The sequence below is a fragment of the Branchiostoma floridae genome, chromosome 13, assembly GCF_000003815.2.
Source record: "Branchiostoma floridae strain S238N-H82 chromosome 13, Bfl_VNyyK, whole genome shotgun sequence".
NCBI lineage: Eukaryota > Metazoa > Chordata > Leptocardii > Amphioxiformes > Branchiostomatidae > Branchiostoma > Branchiostoma floridae.
In genome coordinates, this window is record NC_049991.1 from 15,269,380 (window position 1) to 15,284,912 (window position 15,533).

The following is a 15,533-nucleotide window of genomic DNA, read 5'->3' on the forward strand; positions in this document are numbered from 1 at the left end:
CATAACATTCTTCATAAACAGTCTTTATAACATGTGTAATACAGTGGTGTGTATGACCTTTACTTTTAGATACAGAGAGAAGCATGCAATCCATCAAAATTTGTAATGACATTTGGTACTGTACAGAACAATCCAGTTCCCAATAAGAAAATATAGCCTTGGTGTTTTGCAGGAGATTGTTGAAAGTGCAAAACATGACAGTAACATACCTACCGTGAAATCCTCATTAATCTATATATTTAGAACACAGCTTTGTGACGCATGATATATCTCATAACCTACAGAAAAGACCATTCAGTACTGCTAGAATAATATAACAAGATATCAAAAACCTTGCATTTCAGTGCACATTTAACTAAGTGTGACAGTCTGACAGACTTTAAAGGAATAAATACATCTGCAGTTGTGCAGCAAAATAAAAAGTCAGGCTAAATTCCTTTCCATATGAAGTTGTACATTCATCTGTGTTGGTAGAAGCCATTGTGAGTCAAAGTTGAACTGTCATTGGCGTTCAACTTTGATGCAGAATCAGGCCTTCTTGTTCATCATAATGTTGCCATGGTAACCCTAGTGTCGCTGAACCTGACCAAAGGGGCTGTACTGTAAGACAAACAAAAGACAGATTATAGCAATAAAGTGACACTTCGTGATACATGCACAACAGAATAAAGAGCATTTTTGGGTTGAAAACTTGTCATGAGTGTAAAATTGTAATTTCTAATATCAGAAATGATTCTGGTAATCATCACCATCATCATCACTGTCAATACTCTTTAAAACGTTGGAGCTTTTACAAAAGTCTACCAAACCTTTAGTAATGACCACCTCTACATATGGACCACTTAATTATTTTGGACACTACTTAGTGGTCCCTTAGATGTTTTTTTTCCATTGACCCAAGCAAAAAGAAGTCCTGGCTGTGACATCTGTTTACTGTGACCATTTTCTCCATGTCCCTTGCACGGTTGCTACAGGCAGGACTTTGACTACCATACATGTGTAATTAGGGCAGGTAGTATATGGACCAAGATTCTAAAATATGTTTTAGTGTTTGTGATCAATATCATTGATTTGCACTGTCTTGTCAAAGTTTCATTTCTGTAGTATTCCTGCTACAATGACCTCTGAGTGACCTTCCGACCATGGTGCCCGCGGCTGAACCATGGCGAGGTAAGGTTGGTAATAGGAATATGGTGCAACATTGATTGATGTCTCTGATTCAGTCAACAAATCAAAATGTACAATATCATTACATAATCTTCTGGAATGTATTGTACAATGTCTTAATGTATGATAAATGATACTAAAACAATATATCATTATAATCACATGGTCACTGAAAGAGGTCAGGTGACATTGAGTATTGATGGATATGAATTAAAGATGAATTTGCTGACATTTTATTAGCATTTGGACCTCACCACCCTAGGGCATGGTGGACATTATTACATGCGCATCATTCTAACATTCTAACTATTGATTTCTGAAGGGTCGTAAAACTTGATCACACATCTGTGAGTAACCGTATCTCTGTTGGCTTTTTATGACTCAGACACTTCCTCATTATTGGGTCAAATTTCGTGACAGGAACTCATGGCACATTTTATTTTTAACCGCTGGGAGAGAATACTTTGATCGATTGACACATTTTTATGATGTTTCCAGTCTGCTATTGCATAAACCATATCGATTGGAACATAAGAATGAAGATATCAATGTGAGATGTTGGAAGTCAACAGTAGGCATCGTACACATCAGGTAGTGTAAGGTATTGAAAGAATTTGTTTAATATATATAGATGACTAATGGGGGGAAAAATTCTTTTTTCTTGTTAGACCAGTCCGGAAAAATCAGTGGACCAGATTTTGGACCTATGAGGAAATGAACATACTGACAGGCATTGACACTTTTCTACACTCAATCTTGGTCTAAGTTAACAGAGGCATTAGTACCCCGGTGAAGATGGGATTTTAAAATGCCATTAAAAGTGAAAAACTACATCAAACAGACTTCTTTCTAGCGAAATGGACCATTGTTTATTAGAACCTATTCACCAGTTTTCACAGACAATTAGGTCCAGGTTCAGGTCCGGACCTGTACCTGATCTTCTTGACCTGGGCCGTACCTGTACCTAAATTTTCTGTACCTGTACCCACCGCAATTGACTAATATTGAACCTTTCCTGTTCATCCACCCTCTCCAGGCTCCGTCAGGACGTGGAGGCAACCCGGAGGCATTAATAATTGGTTCGTGCAATTTATGATGGCCTCATCTACCGTTAGTCCTCATGGGAGATTCAGTGACCCAGAAGTTCCTGTTTACAGTTTCATGACTCCTCTGAGGGGAAGGCTTGGGATTTATGCCTCTAATGGAATTATCTTCGTCCAGTTCAAGGAAATGTTAAAATGCACTTTTCCTCCTAATCCCGACAGGTAATATATATGATTTGCATATCAAATATTCATGTTTTTTGCTTTGATCTTCTGGGGAACATTACTTTTATTCCTGACCAAATGATTCTTTATGACCCTATTGCCTTTTCAAAGCCTTTCCCCCCACAAAGACAAGTACCTTCTATAAAAATTCAATGTCTTCTTGAGCCAGAAATAAATCCAGTTGTCGACAGAAGGATTTTCAATTACAGACGGTCTTGGAACTATAATCTTGCTGTAGATTAGACCTCGGTCACATCAGTTGCACAAAAAGTTTTTTTACAGCAAAAACTTGAGGGCATGCCTGCTCAAGTTGTGGGTATGTTAGAGTTGTATGCAAACTAGCTGTCCTGTGACAGAAAAAGTTTGTGAGATCTTTGTAAATGATTGATTCTGTCATTATAAGCCTTACTGAAAACCCTAAAGCCAAACACTCCATTAGGAATGCACTTTTAATTTCAGACAGACAGGGATGACCTGAACAAAGAGAAACGGTAGTAAGAATTGCTAAAATCAAATTATAAGCTGTCTGAAGGGATCAGCCTTAGGCAAGCCTGTCTACAAGCCTGTTCTAAGTGAAGATTGCTCTGACCAACCTGTCCATGGCAAATCTGGTTCTTTGACCTCTTTTGCCCCTACCAATCATTGGCTGGATGACACAAAACCTGTGTGTTTGAAGATGGCCTGTTTCTACTGCCAAGTGGTAAATTATTGAGACAGTAATCTTAGGTGATGACACCTTGTGCCCTGAGGTTGTGTGATAATGATGGAGGAGGGAAGATCTAATTTGTCTTCTCACCAAGCAGGGTTCCCGTTTCACCTGCTCTTCTGTCAATACTGGCCAGCTCATTACTTCTAATGGATTCATGCTCTTTTTATAAGGACAGAAGGGAAACTTGCCCCGACAATGTTGGAGACATAGATATTGGAGAAATGGATTTATTCTAATCATAACATAACATACATATGTAGGCATGGGAAGAACTAACTTAAAGGTGTTAAAGGCAAAGTAACATAAAGTAAGTATATACAATGTACTGAGTATATGAAAAAGGGATGATGCATAAATATCTAAAAATTTTAACAGCCACTGAAATTCAAGGAAAATTAAGAAAGCAGTATTTGATCCAGCATTAATAGGTGACAAATTTGAATTTGATAGAAAAAAAATTTTGCCTGACTGAACAGAAATTAGCACTTAGGGCCAACAGCCTTGACCATCTCAGCTTAGGTTCCAAAAATCTGCCATGATTGAAGACTGGGGCATTGACCTCTACTGCTTCCACCGCCAGGCCGGCAGCAGGGTATTGTCCATGGCTATATCGACCCACGTCTCCTTGAAATTAAACCCCAAGGACTGAATAGTATGAGGGTAACCTGGCACATCTTCTCTATCAGTCTATGTGAAGCTGATGACTCATCTACTACTTTATAATTGCAATATTCAGATTTTACTGGATTTTACAAAATTTTGTCCATGTTATGAATATGGATATTTTTAAGAACATAAAGTGCTCAACTCAGAGGTGAGGTTTTCATGTTAACCTCTTCGTCACAAACTTAAAACTATGGCGAAAATGCTAGCTAGTTCTGTCTTCTGCCACACAGTAGTTTAGTCTCCATGCAGATCATACAGTGCCATAAGATAGTATCAAAGCTGGCCAAGGAGTACATGTTGTATAGCTGGTCAAAGGGAGTCACTCCTATATATATAGGCCAGCTTTTGATACCATCTTATGCTACTGTAGGATTGCTTGGAGACTAACAGTTAGTCTGTGTAACGCAAACTCCGCTGTCCAGGGCAGTAACTGGCCCCTCCCCTCTAGGGGGCCGGCGGATGTTAGGCGGGCTGCTATAAGCAAAGTTTAATCAGACTAACTAACAGTAGTCGCCATTGTTTCAACTTTCAACCACTACCTTAAGACCACTGCAAAATCTCCTGGACCATTTAACACTGTCTGCACGACTCATTGTCTCACTAGTACAAACTTAAGTCCCTGCAAACTTGGAAACAAATTATAGTTCATCATGTAGCCAAATTTGCAGTGTTAGACACAGCCTTGAATTCTACTTCTCACGCAACACAGATGTTTTTATAATCCCAAACTTTGAATTCCCACTTGATGCATTGTGGAATTAACGTTCATGGAGCGAGCTAATCCACCCAACATATTCACAGCCCACCATATGGTCCAAATGGCAATGATTTGCAACTTCAGGGAGAAAATGTCAGGTTTAACTCACGTTAAGCTCTTAGGCACTCTGTCATGTCGGGAAATGGATACCATAACTGCACAATTTTGCTCTACAGAACCAAATGCCTGAACATTAACTAATTCCATCCATTCTATATTCCTTAAGATAATGTTACAGGCAGGACAATTTGGAGCCGTTGTTACCCCACACATGTACAAGTAAATCCACCAACACCACAGGCAAGATGACATGAAATACTGCAGGTAGAAGAAACACTGTAGAACATTTTACCTGTCTGGCTGAAATGTTTGCTGTAGTTTCAATACATTAAGGGAAAAAATATTCTTGAACCATACAATGACAGACATTTTCATTTTTGCAGAAATATTGTTACGAATTTCATTTCAATCATGTTGCTGCCTTTGAAACACAATTTGACATTTTACGATATCGATCTTGATTTGTTGATTATGTCAAGTAATTTCCATCCAATATCATCTCGTTAATCTGAAATGAAGACATATATAGATGCTCCATCTGTTTCTAGCTACATCAATCAGTGTCTATAATTAATTACCCTCACTGACAGTAATTTGTGTATTTAATGTTATAGTGTCATATAATTTCTCTAGTGGTACTTCATCTCACTTCATCTTACTTCAATCTAACAGGTGACATGACCCATTATACTACGTTCCAACTGTTTAGAAGTGACTTGACACTTTTTAAAACAATGTTAACTGTCTGTTTTCAGCCATCTCCCATCATAATTCATACACATGGTCGGCAACATCTTTTTATTTAATTTTGATGAAATGTTTAACCATTACTCACGGTAAAGAAGTATGTTTAGTTTTGGAGAGCTTTCAAGAGAAGTCAGGTCTTGTCTTGTGACTGAAGAGTTTTCACCCTCACGTGACAAGATACAGTTATGTACATGTGTACAGGGTTCTGATACCTAGTTAGTGATGTCCTGTCTCTTTTTAATCTTTTTCATTATAGGGTTGTATACACTATCAACACCTTGTAATGATTGCGATCCTGGTATAGGATGGACAGGAATCAGTAAAGCTACACTGTGCCACTGTAAGTCTTTTTAATTCTATATAATATTAGCACCATAATATCCCATATTGCCTAGCTACATGTACATATAGTTTTCTGCTGTGATAGCTGGTGAAGTGCCCCCTGGCCCCCTTTACTGGTACTGCAACCTCCTCATTATCTGACAGTGCAATAAAGCATGCAAGTCTGTGTGTTTTATATTGGTATTACAGCATTTTTCAACCCTTGATACCCAATCATGCATGCATGTAATGTCTATTGTACATATTTGTCTTTCGCAATGACTTTGATTTGTTGGCACGCAATTGTAGATGCCCATGGTCAGAGCATCTCAAAAGAATCTTCTTGCACCATGGGCAGTTCTAAGGCTGAAGAGTTTTTGTTTGATTGAAGGCAAGTTCCAAGGACGAGTTTCACCTGAAGATCAGGTTGGGAGCGGGTGCTGGATTTGAAAAGAGGTCTAACTCTAAAGACAACGGAAGTTTGCTCCAATGGGAGCAACCCTGGTTGGTCGGGGGGTACGCTGTGGGTGTCCCTTAGCCTAATGTCTATGCCTTTACCTGAATTTAGGCTACAGTCTTGCACATTTAATGAAGCACTGACAAAGAACTGCTGAGTTCTAACAAAATCTAATGTTAGTCTACATACTGAAACGGGGTGGGGGATGGAAAAAAAGACTAACTTCTGAAGTGAGTCATAACAGTTCAGATGAAATCTGCATAAAGAAACATGAAACAAAAAACATTGCCTTTGCTTCAAACAGCTACAATACCTGAACACAAAACAGGTCAGTGTACATCCAATAGAAAGAACATTTCTGTTCAGACCAGTTTATAAAAACAGTGTGAAAAGGCATTTAGTGTAAAAACCAGCTTACCACAAGCCTGACTGAGAACATGGCTGGAGGTCCCTTTTTGGTCATGCCGGGCGCAGTGACCATCCCGTTCTGTGCGATCCCCACGTGGTGGTCCCGACACAGCACAGACTCCAGCGTAACAAACTTGCTCACCGTCTCACTGAGGCGAAATATGGATGACTTGTCAGTCCCGTTCCCCTAGAACAAAAGAGTAAAACGGAAAATCAAGAGAATGCTCTCCTACGTTAGTAATAATTGTCAACCTTGATTCAAAAATGCACATTATTAAATTGCATTTTTATCATTTGTAAGCATCATTAGCTATGACTCAATACGATAAAATAAATCTTAAAGTAACAGCACATAAACAAGATAAAATTTAAATTTTTAATGAACAGTTATATGTACTTACAGTGCCAGTTGTAATGCCCCCTACCACAGCCAGGTGAAATGCAGGGTTGGCACAGTTCCTCAGTATGACTTGGTTGGACCCACAGTTGGTCACAATGAACTGGGCTGAAAATGTCAAAGCATTGTTTCAGAAACACCTATTTCTTTTCTGCAGTGGGAATTGCAGGCATAGTGATGGTATTGAAGTTTCCAGTTTGTCACTACTGTAGCTTTTACGAACCTGGTTTGGCCATGCGACACCCCAGCTTCAGCTATGCAACATCCCTGCTTTAGCCACACACGCATGCTAGCTCTCATGCAGCCAGCTTTTTCAAAAGCCTTTCTCTTGCTTGAAGGAATCACAGGTCAGACAAATGATAGTACTGAAGATGATAATGGCGTGGCTAATGCCCAAGAGGAAATGGGTAGACAATGTCAAGGAAGATATTCGAAAACTGAACTTGCAAAAAGCCACCCCCCTTGACAGAGGCAGCTGGAGATCAGCAATCAGACCTATACAACATCCTGCAACATCTAACCCTTGCAAGACAGGGAACAACAGACAGACGCTAAACCGGATAGTGAGTGAGTTTAAGTGTTGCAATTCTTGCAGCAAACGTCACATGCTCCAAAGCTGCACACCATTCTCACCTGTGGCATCTGTAGCCCATTCCTTCACATGATGCACTTGTAACAATAAATTGTTTTAATTTCCTTGATTTAACTTCAGAACCCATTTTCAACAACATGAGGAAATGCAGTATAAGTCGCATTTTCTGTGTTAATGCTAAGGCTCAATTTCTTAATTCAATGCTGTTTAAACCACCTCAAGTCAATCATGTTTTCTTAGTTCTCAGAGTGGTTGCTAAACCCAGGTTTGACTGTAACTCTGCATAATGATGAAAGCTACAAACGTAGTTTTGCACAAACTGATATCTACTAATGATCTGTAGTAATTAGAAAATGTTTGTTTTCATCTAATTAAAAAAATTTAATTCTTAATAACTACAGATAGTTAGTAGATATCAGTTTGCGCAACACTACGTTTGTAGCTTTCATCATTATGCAACGAAAAACGAAGTTTCATTACAGTGGCATGTACCAAAGTGCTGTATTTTGTCATAGAAAAAAATAATATCAGAGCCAATAAAAATGATGACGTCATCAATTTGGCCCCCAAAAAATCAGATTTAGAATTCTTTAATGCCCATCTATCAACATTCGTTACGGCTCCATTCTTTCTTAATTCATTAATAAGAAAACAGTTGAAGGTCAAAATGCCAATTTAGCCAACCGAGATACCTTAATATTTTTGACAAATGTACCTCCTGGTTCTTGTCCTCCCAGGGCGTCCACTGCTCCGTTAGGCATCACCCGCAAGGCACGCTGGGTAACTTTGGAGTACAGCTGCAGCACATTGCCTGTGGAGAACAGAGCCTGGTGGGAGGAAAAGTCTGGTCAATGTCAATAATGGGATTCAAAGACTTGTCTTGGACTTTCTATGGACTTTTTTTGGTCTAAGCTTTGAGGTTGAAAAGTCCGACAAACAATTGTAACTGAACACAGACTGGCCAGTACAGCTGTTAAAGAAATGAAAAAATAAATTTTGTAGTCATCAATTCATTCTACAGTAAGCTGAGTATTCAGAGCTTTTCAATAGCCAAAGTGGTTGTCACCTGTCTCAACCTGGGAACAAAATGTTTTTGGTCATCATTGGATTTTTAAAAAATGGGTTTTCTACAGAATATTTTTTCTTGTACATTTAGAAATTTGCAATATGTAGTAACATGAAAAGCTTCACTCCCATGTGGCAGGAAATGGCCATCATTTGTATGAGAAAAAGGTAAACAAATCTTCCACCCCTGTCACCTTGGGTTTAGGTTTTACCCTTTTTAGCTCAATCATGAGAAAATCAACACAAGTCAGTAGTGGAACAACTTACCAGGGTGTGGCTGACCTTTGACCCATCCACGGCATGGTTGATCTCCCGCTCCACACCCTTAGCCAGGGCATTTAACCCCTTCCCTGTCAGACTGACTAACCCTCCGAGGGCCGAGCCTGCAGCGGCCTACAGTCACAACATAATAGAGAAAAGACATGTCTTAGAGGACAGAACAGAAATGGCATCAAAATAGAATTATCAAGGACACTATCCATAGAGCAGTAATGATAGCACTGATTTTTAACTGATAATTAGCATTTGAAAACATGTATTCATATGTGTAACTGTAAGACAGTATCAGTGATATATAGAGAGAGACGAGTATCAGGATTGTTGATTAGTTCATACCAAAATTGCTAGAACTTGTAAGAGGCGCAACTGTGTCTTGTGCAAATACACATGTAGAATCATTTACTTTTGCCATGACTTAATTTGGCGAAAGGAGGGGAAATATTTTCATGGTGTTGGAAATTCCCAGTTGATACAATTCTATAATACAGTAGAAATACATTGTAGTGTTACTTAGTATATATATGAGCTTGTAGAAAAGGTCACTGTGAAGATGTCAAAAATAAACCACTGTGAACATTTTAAGATTTCCAGCATACTCACCGTAGCCTTGTACCCCATGGATGGACCACCTGGTTTCTGTGCAGGCTGAGGAAAGAACAAAGGATGTACAGTTAATGAAAAGGTTGCCCATTGTTATTCTCCAAGCAGAGGTTGAGTCACAGAGATACAGTAGTCAGGTTATTTACCGGCTTGCTCAAGAGGAACCCGACTCCTACTATAGCTCCGCGACTCAACCTCTGCTTGGAGAATAGCCCATTGAAACATTGTCACTCACAACAGTTATTCAGATATTGATATTAATAACAATACAATGATTATCATGTTATACTGTCCTCGGTATAAATTCAAATGCTTCTCTTGTCATACACTGTTCCTCAATCTTACAAATGTCCTCATGACAGTCTTCCAGTGTAAGTACTGTCTTTTTTTAAGTCCATCAGCAAACAAAACAAATTGTTGCCACTTTGTTTGTCTACTCAGATTTCATATATCATATTATATATTCAGATGTCATATAATGTCATATTGCTTTTTTATTAGGTGCTCTCTTATCTATACATAGATATGTGTGGTGACGTCACAGCTTAATCACGGTACTCACAGTCACCATGATGACTTGAGGAACGGCTGCCGGCTGGATGTACACATTGGTCTGTCCAGGGGGGGCATAACCGTACCCCCCTGGTGGGGCCTGTGGGGGTGGGGCTCCTTGAGGGGGTTGCGCAGCTCCAGGGGGGCCCCACTGGTGGGGGTTGTAAGGGGGAGGGGGGCCGGCAGCGGCGTACGGAGGGGGTTGCATAGGTTGTGCTGGGGGTGCGTACCCAGGTGCCCCGGGGGGTGGGGCATAGCCCTGGGGTGGGGCCTGGGTAGGGTAGGCTGGGGCTTTGGACATGGCTGAAAAATAAATAACAGTACGTATGACATAAACATTCTTGTTACATGTATCATAACTATAACGATATTCGGTTTATTGATTTTACCAGGAATAACAACTCCAGTCTGCACTGTTTAGCCAAGGAGGTTATAATATAGCCTCCTTCGTTTATAGATCAAGTGTCTCAGATGACAACAATAGACTGATGGCTACTGTTTCATTGTCCATGGCTTCTGAATAAATTATTCATGATAATTATAGTGCCCGCCCTCCCCACAAGGAATACCATGTGTAATAGTATAAAACCAACTGAAAGCACACCATTTGTTTAACGTTTATGAAAAAACAATCTTTTGATTCACTGCAGAATGAAATTGTGTCAGCTGATCAGAAGTTAAACACCAAACGTCACGAGTCGTACACTGAGTTAATATGAATCAGCTACAGTAGATCCATAGAGCTCATGTTGTTTGGTTTTGCCTGACAGCTATTGAAATTCAAGTTGTCAGTCGATATCGATGGAAGACTCATCTAGGCTTTAATATGCAGCTCAGTAATTGTCACTGTACAACAGACACTTAATATATCATGAGTTTTCCCTGGCCTACAACACTTCTACAATTGCAATGTCACTTGTTCGATGACGTTTTAACACACCTGTTCCTATTTCTATTTCCGGTTTGACTATTTCTTGTTGTTCAGTTAAAATCTCCTGACAGTTTGACATCGAAACCCTGTGTTGTAGCACGACATATCTATGGACCTCCAATGTTGCCTCAAACACTTAAATATTAACCTACCTTTCGTTCCAAATGTGATCACCTGAACGATAAGAAAGCACGCAGTTGTCGGTGACTAAAACACAAGTGACGAATACGTCACGATCGGGATGGTGCATTATATCTATTCTCTGGATGGTAATTAGTATGCACTGTATTTTCTTTATCCTTTATTTTCTCCAAAATCAATTTTTCAGTAGATAAAATAAAGGCACACAAACATTTATACGAATGTATGATATTTGTCGTTGGAATTTCTGGCCATACCGAATAACCACCCCGATTATATCTGAACGTTCCCTAATTGCCCCGCCCCCGGTTGTGTCCTTCAATGGGGACATTTAGCGATTAAAGCAGGTATTGCAGTAACACTGTAAAGTCACATTTACATACAGTAGCCCAGGCGAATTCCAAGGCTGAAAGCAAAGAGGTAAACCTCCTTGCTAAAAGAAAGCTGCGGTGTTATAAACTGCTACAAATTTCTAATTAAATAACTTTGCAGTTTCAAGGGATTTCCAAGGTAAATATACCTGAAGCGAGCCTTGAGCTTCAAAATATTAATAAACGTTCAGTTTGCTCAATATATGTATTATATCAAGAATGTTCTGTTTACTTGTGTGCATCTGTATTTCTTTTATCATCCTTTGCATCCAAGTCTAAGCTAGATATGAAATAAACTTCACAAAATCAACTAAAGGGTAAGGAAATGAGTCAAGTCTGAACTCAATGTTAGCATTTATCTTCTCAGTATAATTTTAATTGGGAATTAAGCTTAGAATGCAATATATTATGTATTACTGTATCTAATACACATCTTGTTCATTTATATATCTTCAGGATAGACAGTTCTCACCATAATACTTTTCTGAAAAACAACGGTAACACCCTGCAGCTTTCCAAGTCAGCACTGATCATGAGTTACCAATAAATACAATTGACAATGAATATTGTAACCTATCATCAGAAATGCATGGCCTTTAAAAACAACGCACAAAAATGATGTTGAACATCAACAATAGGTAAATGATTGTTGATCTGTTTCACATTAATACCAAAGGGTAAATTTATATTTTACAGAAGATATTACTACAATTTTTGTGCCACATGCAACAACTTAAGGATATTGATGGACTGTAACTCTGAGTGAACTATGATAGACTTGCCATTGTGTATCATAAATGTCATTAAGATAGGTTTATATCATATCTTCATTTTTTCTGGCACATAAAGTCTGTGTCTGGAAAAAAATCCACATTACACATACTCTGATACTGACATGACTTCTAATTGTTGTTTTCTGTTATAAAGCATGCTTAGGGTGCATTTCTTGGAATTACATCTTGCTGAATATTGATAATACGAACAATACAATATACATGTCCAACAACACACAACCTGTTCTCCATAATTAAATAACCACATTAAATGATTATTAGGAAACTGAAAAGCTGCACCAACATATAAGAAGTAGGATGACCATAAACAAGAACAAAATATTAAAATAAGATGATTGGCATACAACAGTTTGCCTGTCACAGGTCATTTTGTTCCATGTCCAACTGATGAACATTTAAAATTCTTTACTTATTATTCTATCCGCCTGTACATATCAACATGTATCTACACAAGTAACAAGTGTTGCTTGATTCAATCTGAACTTTCTCCTCATTCCTGTCTGTACATTGTATTTATCTTCTTACACTTACACATTATCTTGTAATAACTGTTTTACTTTGTCAGTTCCTTTCACTACATGCAAGTACACTACGACAGATTACAGCTACCATACTAATTTTGGCCGTGAATTTATACATCTTTTTGTATTATCCTTACCAGTGGTAGTCCATAATGTCATAGACAAAGGGTGCATAATTACTAGTTTAATTTAAGAATATAAACTGTATCATATATGGAAGAAATTGTACTTTTAACTTTTGTAATGTTTTAACAGACACCTACATACAAAGCTACAGATGTCCATGCACATATAGTGATGATTTTTGCAGAGTATTTTTCTAACACCTATAGGCTTTTGTATCACTTCTTCTTCTTGTCCTCTACCTCTTCATATGCTGGGGGTGGGTCCTGTGGAAAACAGGCAGGTGGAAATGAATCTTACGACAGTGATGCTGTAAAAGTAGACTTCAATGCTGGGCACTACCTCAAGACATATAAGAGCTGATAGCTTTTTAAACAGTATCAGAATAAGCATCAAGTTAAGAACATGTGTATTGTACCAGCAAAGATTAGCTTCCATTCGGAATATACATAATCTTACCCTACTGCAAATACACCGTTAGAAAAACTCTCAGAAAACAGTGAAAAGCAGCCAGTCAAAGTTAACATCAGTACCAACCTGTGGGACAGGCTGTTGTTGGGGCAGGTACACATTGTGGGGGTTGTTAGGGTCATAATAAGCACTAGCTGCTGCTTCCTGGGCCTTCGCATCTGTAACACATAAAACTGACTTTACTTCATGTCATGCATGTATCATTGGAAAGTGCTATCCTCTTTATATATGATAAAAAAGTCTTATTTGCATTGACAATATCCATAGAGTAGCGTTCATGGTATTTCAAGCCATGCACTATCACTGGAAAATGCTACTCTCACTGGATTTAAAACAAGAAAGCTTTTAAAAAAAGCTGGCCGGGGCGCATTTGGAAGGACTACCTCAAAATTTCATGTTGTGTTCCAGTAAAATGTGCATCATTATTAAACTAGAAGTTTATATCTAAAATCTATGGGAAGTTGGCTGGAAACCTTTGTTCACTGGTATAATTGGATTTTCCGGCGTACTTTTGTGGGCGGAATTGTATCCCTTGTGTGCGCTGTGTGCCGGATATAAAAATCGTAAAAGAAACTCCGGTGCGAGACCACAGCCAAAGGCGGGAAGAGGTCCCGGATGTGCATTGTCGTTCTTTCTTCGTGACAGAAATTTCACTGTGGAGAACCTCTTAATTGGAATTCCACACGAATCCAGTGATCTTTGATTCTACCAATGGGATGTTGTGGACTCTTCAGTATGAAGCGTAGAAGTGCATCAGTGCGTCTATTAAAGTGTATCGCACACATGACAGGGTCTGATCTCATTAGGTTCCATTTGTCTTGTTGTGGTAATGCTTTAGCTTCTTCATAGGTCAGGTCAGGATTCAGGGTCATGAACAATTCTGGCCAGTTTAAATCATTAGCAGACACAGTGACAAACCATGTTGGTGGTCCAATAGTGTTTATTTTTGCTAGCAAGTTTAGCAGTTGGTCCTTGAAGTAAGCTGCTGTTCCACGTATATTCTTCATAAAAGTGTATGATGTGCTTTCAACATGTTGATCAATTTCATGATGCAGATCGCCTGCTGTTAGTGGCTGTGCTATGGATTGTGATCTAACATTACTCTGCTTTTGCATTCTACATACAATGGATATCTGACTGTACAATTTCTTGATTTCATACGAGTTCAAGGCAAAGAAGAGCCATGGGATGTTTTTTCTCCAGCAATCATTGATATTGAGCAAACGTGATTGGAAGTACTGTAAGTCTGTTAGTTGTACATCACGCGTCTGTTTGAAGCCATTTTTACCATATGGGTATAACTGTGGAAAACAGTGTTCCTCAAGATCAGTCTCTTTAAATATGCTTTGTGGTGGTGATGTTTCACGTGGTAGTGATATCACTGGGACATTGTCTGTTACATTCTGCAACAGAGATTGTAACTGGACATTTGGATTAATGTAGTTACAGGGAAAAGCTGAGAGTTCTTGGACAGTAGAAGGTGCACTTGAGAAGTCTGGTTCATTGGCGTCTGTGATCATTGGATTGAATTCACTTGACTTTTTTACCCAGTTTTCAAAGGTAGCTATGTTCACATGTGAATATAGATGATTATGCGTTACCAGCCATGTAAGAGCTTCATGCATTTTGGAAAATCGTACAATGTGTTGTGGGTCTGTTCTTTGTGTTTTACTTTCATTTGTCTGACAAGGGTGTACTATTACTAGCCCAGCTGTATCTTGGCTATGTGGTAACAGTTGGCAAGTAGTTTCAATGTTGGTAGGGAAACTTATGGCTTGACCTTGTTCACCAAATTGTCCACCTGGTAATACAATTAACTTGATGAAGGTGTATTTCAAACTGACAAGTCTTGTTTCCATTCTACTGAGTTGTTTCAGGCATGATGGAATGTCACCTGGATCCATATTGTTAGTCCAAGCATTGGGTATGGGTTTGTCTTTTTCAAGACAAATCAAACACTTTGAACAGAGATGATGTTGACCAGAAATATCATTGACTATTTTGTCTATGACAGCATTGTTGCAGTTTCGCACTTGGTCATGAAATAACAATTGTCTACATATGCTACAGTAGTACTTTGGCTGCTGTTTTATATAGCAATGAAATGCAGGAAAGTCTGATTTGTATTGTTCACTG

At 38.7% G+C, this 15,533-nt stretch overlaps 2 protein-coding genes across 3 annotated transcripts in view; both read right to left on the reverse strand.

Moving 5' to 3' along the window:
• Positions 1 to 40: 40 nt before the first annotated feature.
• On the reverse strand, positions 41 to 11,246 carry LOC118429452 (proline-rich receptor-like protein kinase PERK13). 2 transcript variants are annotated; one of them, XM_035839936.1, is made up of 8 exons: positions 11,129 to 11,246; positions 10,056 to 10,348; positions 9,494 to 9,538; positions 8,882 to 9,007; positions 8,265 to 8,376; positions 6,962 to 7,065; positions 6,571 to 6,747; positions 41 to 600 (listed from the first exon to the last, which is right to left on the reverse strand). In XM_035839936.1, the coding sequence occupies exons 2-8, from the start codon at positions 10,344 to 10,346 to the stop codon at positions 568 to 570; spliced, it is 888 nt and encodes a 295-aa protein (XP_035695829.1). In that variant the 5' UTR covers positions 10,347 to 10,348; positions 11,129 to 11,246; the 3' UTR covers positions 41 to 567. The 2 variants fall into 2 exon arrangements, with proteins under 2 accessions (XP_035695829.1, XP_035695828.1); XM_035839935.1 differs by lacking the exon at positions 11,129 to 11,246 and adding an exon at positions 10,986 to 11,073.
• A 1,884-nt stretch (positions 11,247 to 13,130) lies between these two features.
• LOC118429287 (WW domain-binding protein 2-like) overlaps positions 13,131 to 15,533 on the reverse strand; it is an 8,359-nt gene continuing 5,956 nt past the window's right edge. The window contains exons 6-7 of the mRNA XM_035839766.1: positions 13,464 to 13,555; positions 13,131 to 13,192 (exon numbers count right to left, since the gene is read on the reverse strand). Coding sequence (XP_035695659.1) covers positions 13,145 to 13,192; positions 13,464 to 13,555 — 140 coding nt within the window. The 3' untranslated portion in view covers positions 13,131 to 13,144. The remainder of the gene's footprint in view (positions 13,193 to 13,463; positions 13,556 to 15,533) is intronic.

Excerpts from the sequence above, each read along its gene's own strand:
- LOC118429452 (XM_035839935.1), bottom strand. The coding sequence starts at position 11,055 with ATGTCAAACTGTCAGGAGATTTTAACTGAACAACAAGAAATAGTCAAA. Across the intron at positions 9,539-10,055 it reads CTCAAGTCATCATGGTGACT|CCTGCACAGAAACCAGGTGG; the intron begins GTGAGTACCGTG and ends TTCTTTCCTCAG. Across the intron at positions 601-6,570 it reads TGTTCTCAGTCAGGCTTGTG|TACAGCCCCTTTGGTCAGGT; the intron begins GTAAGCTGGTTT and ends TTTGTCTTACAG.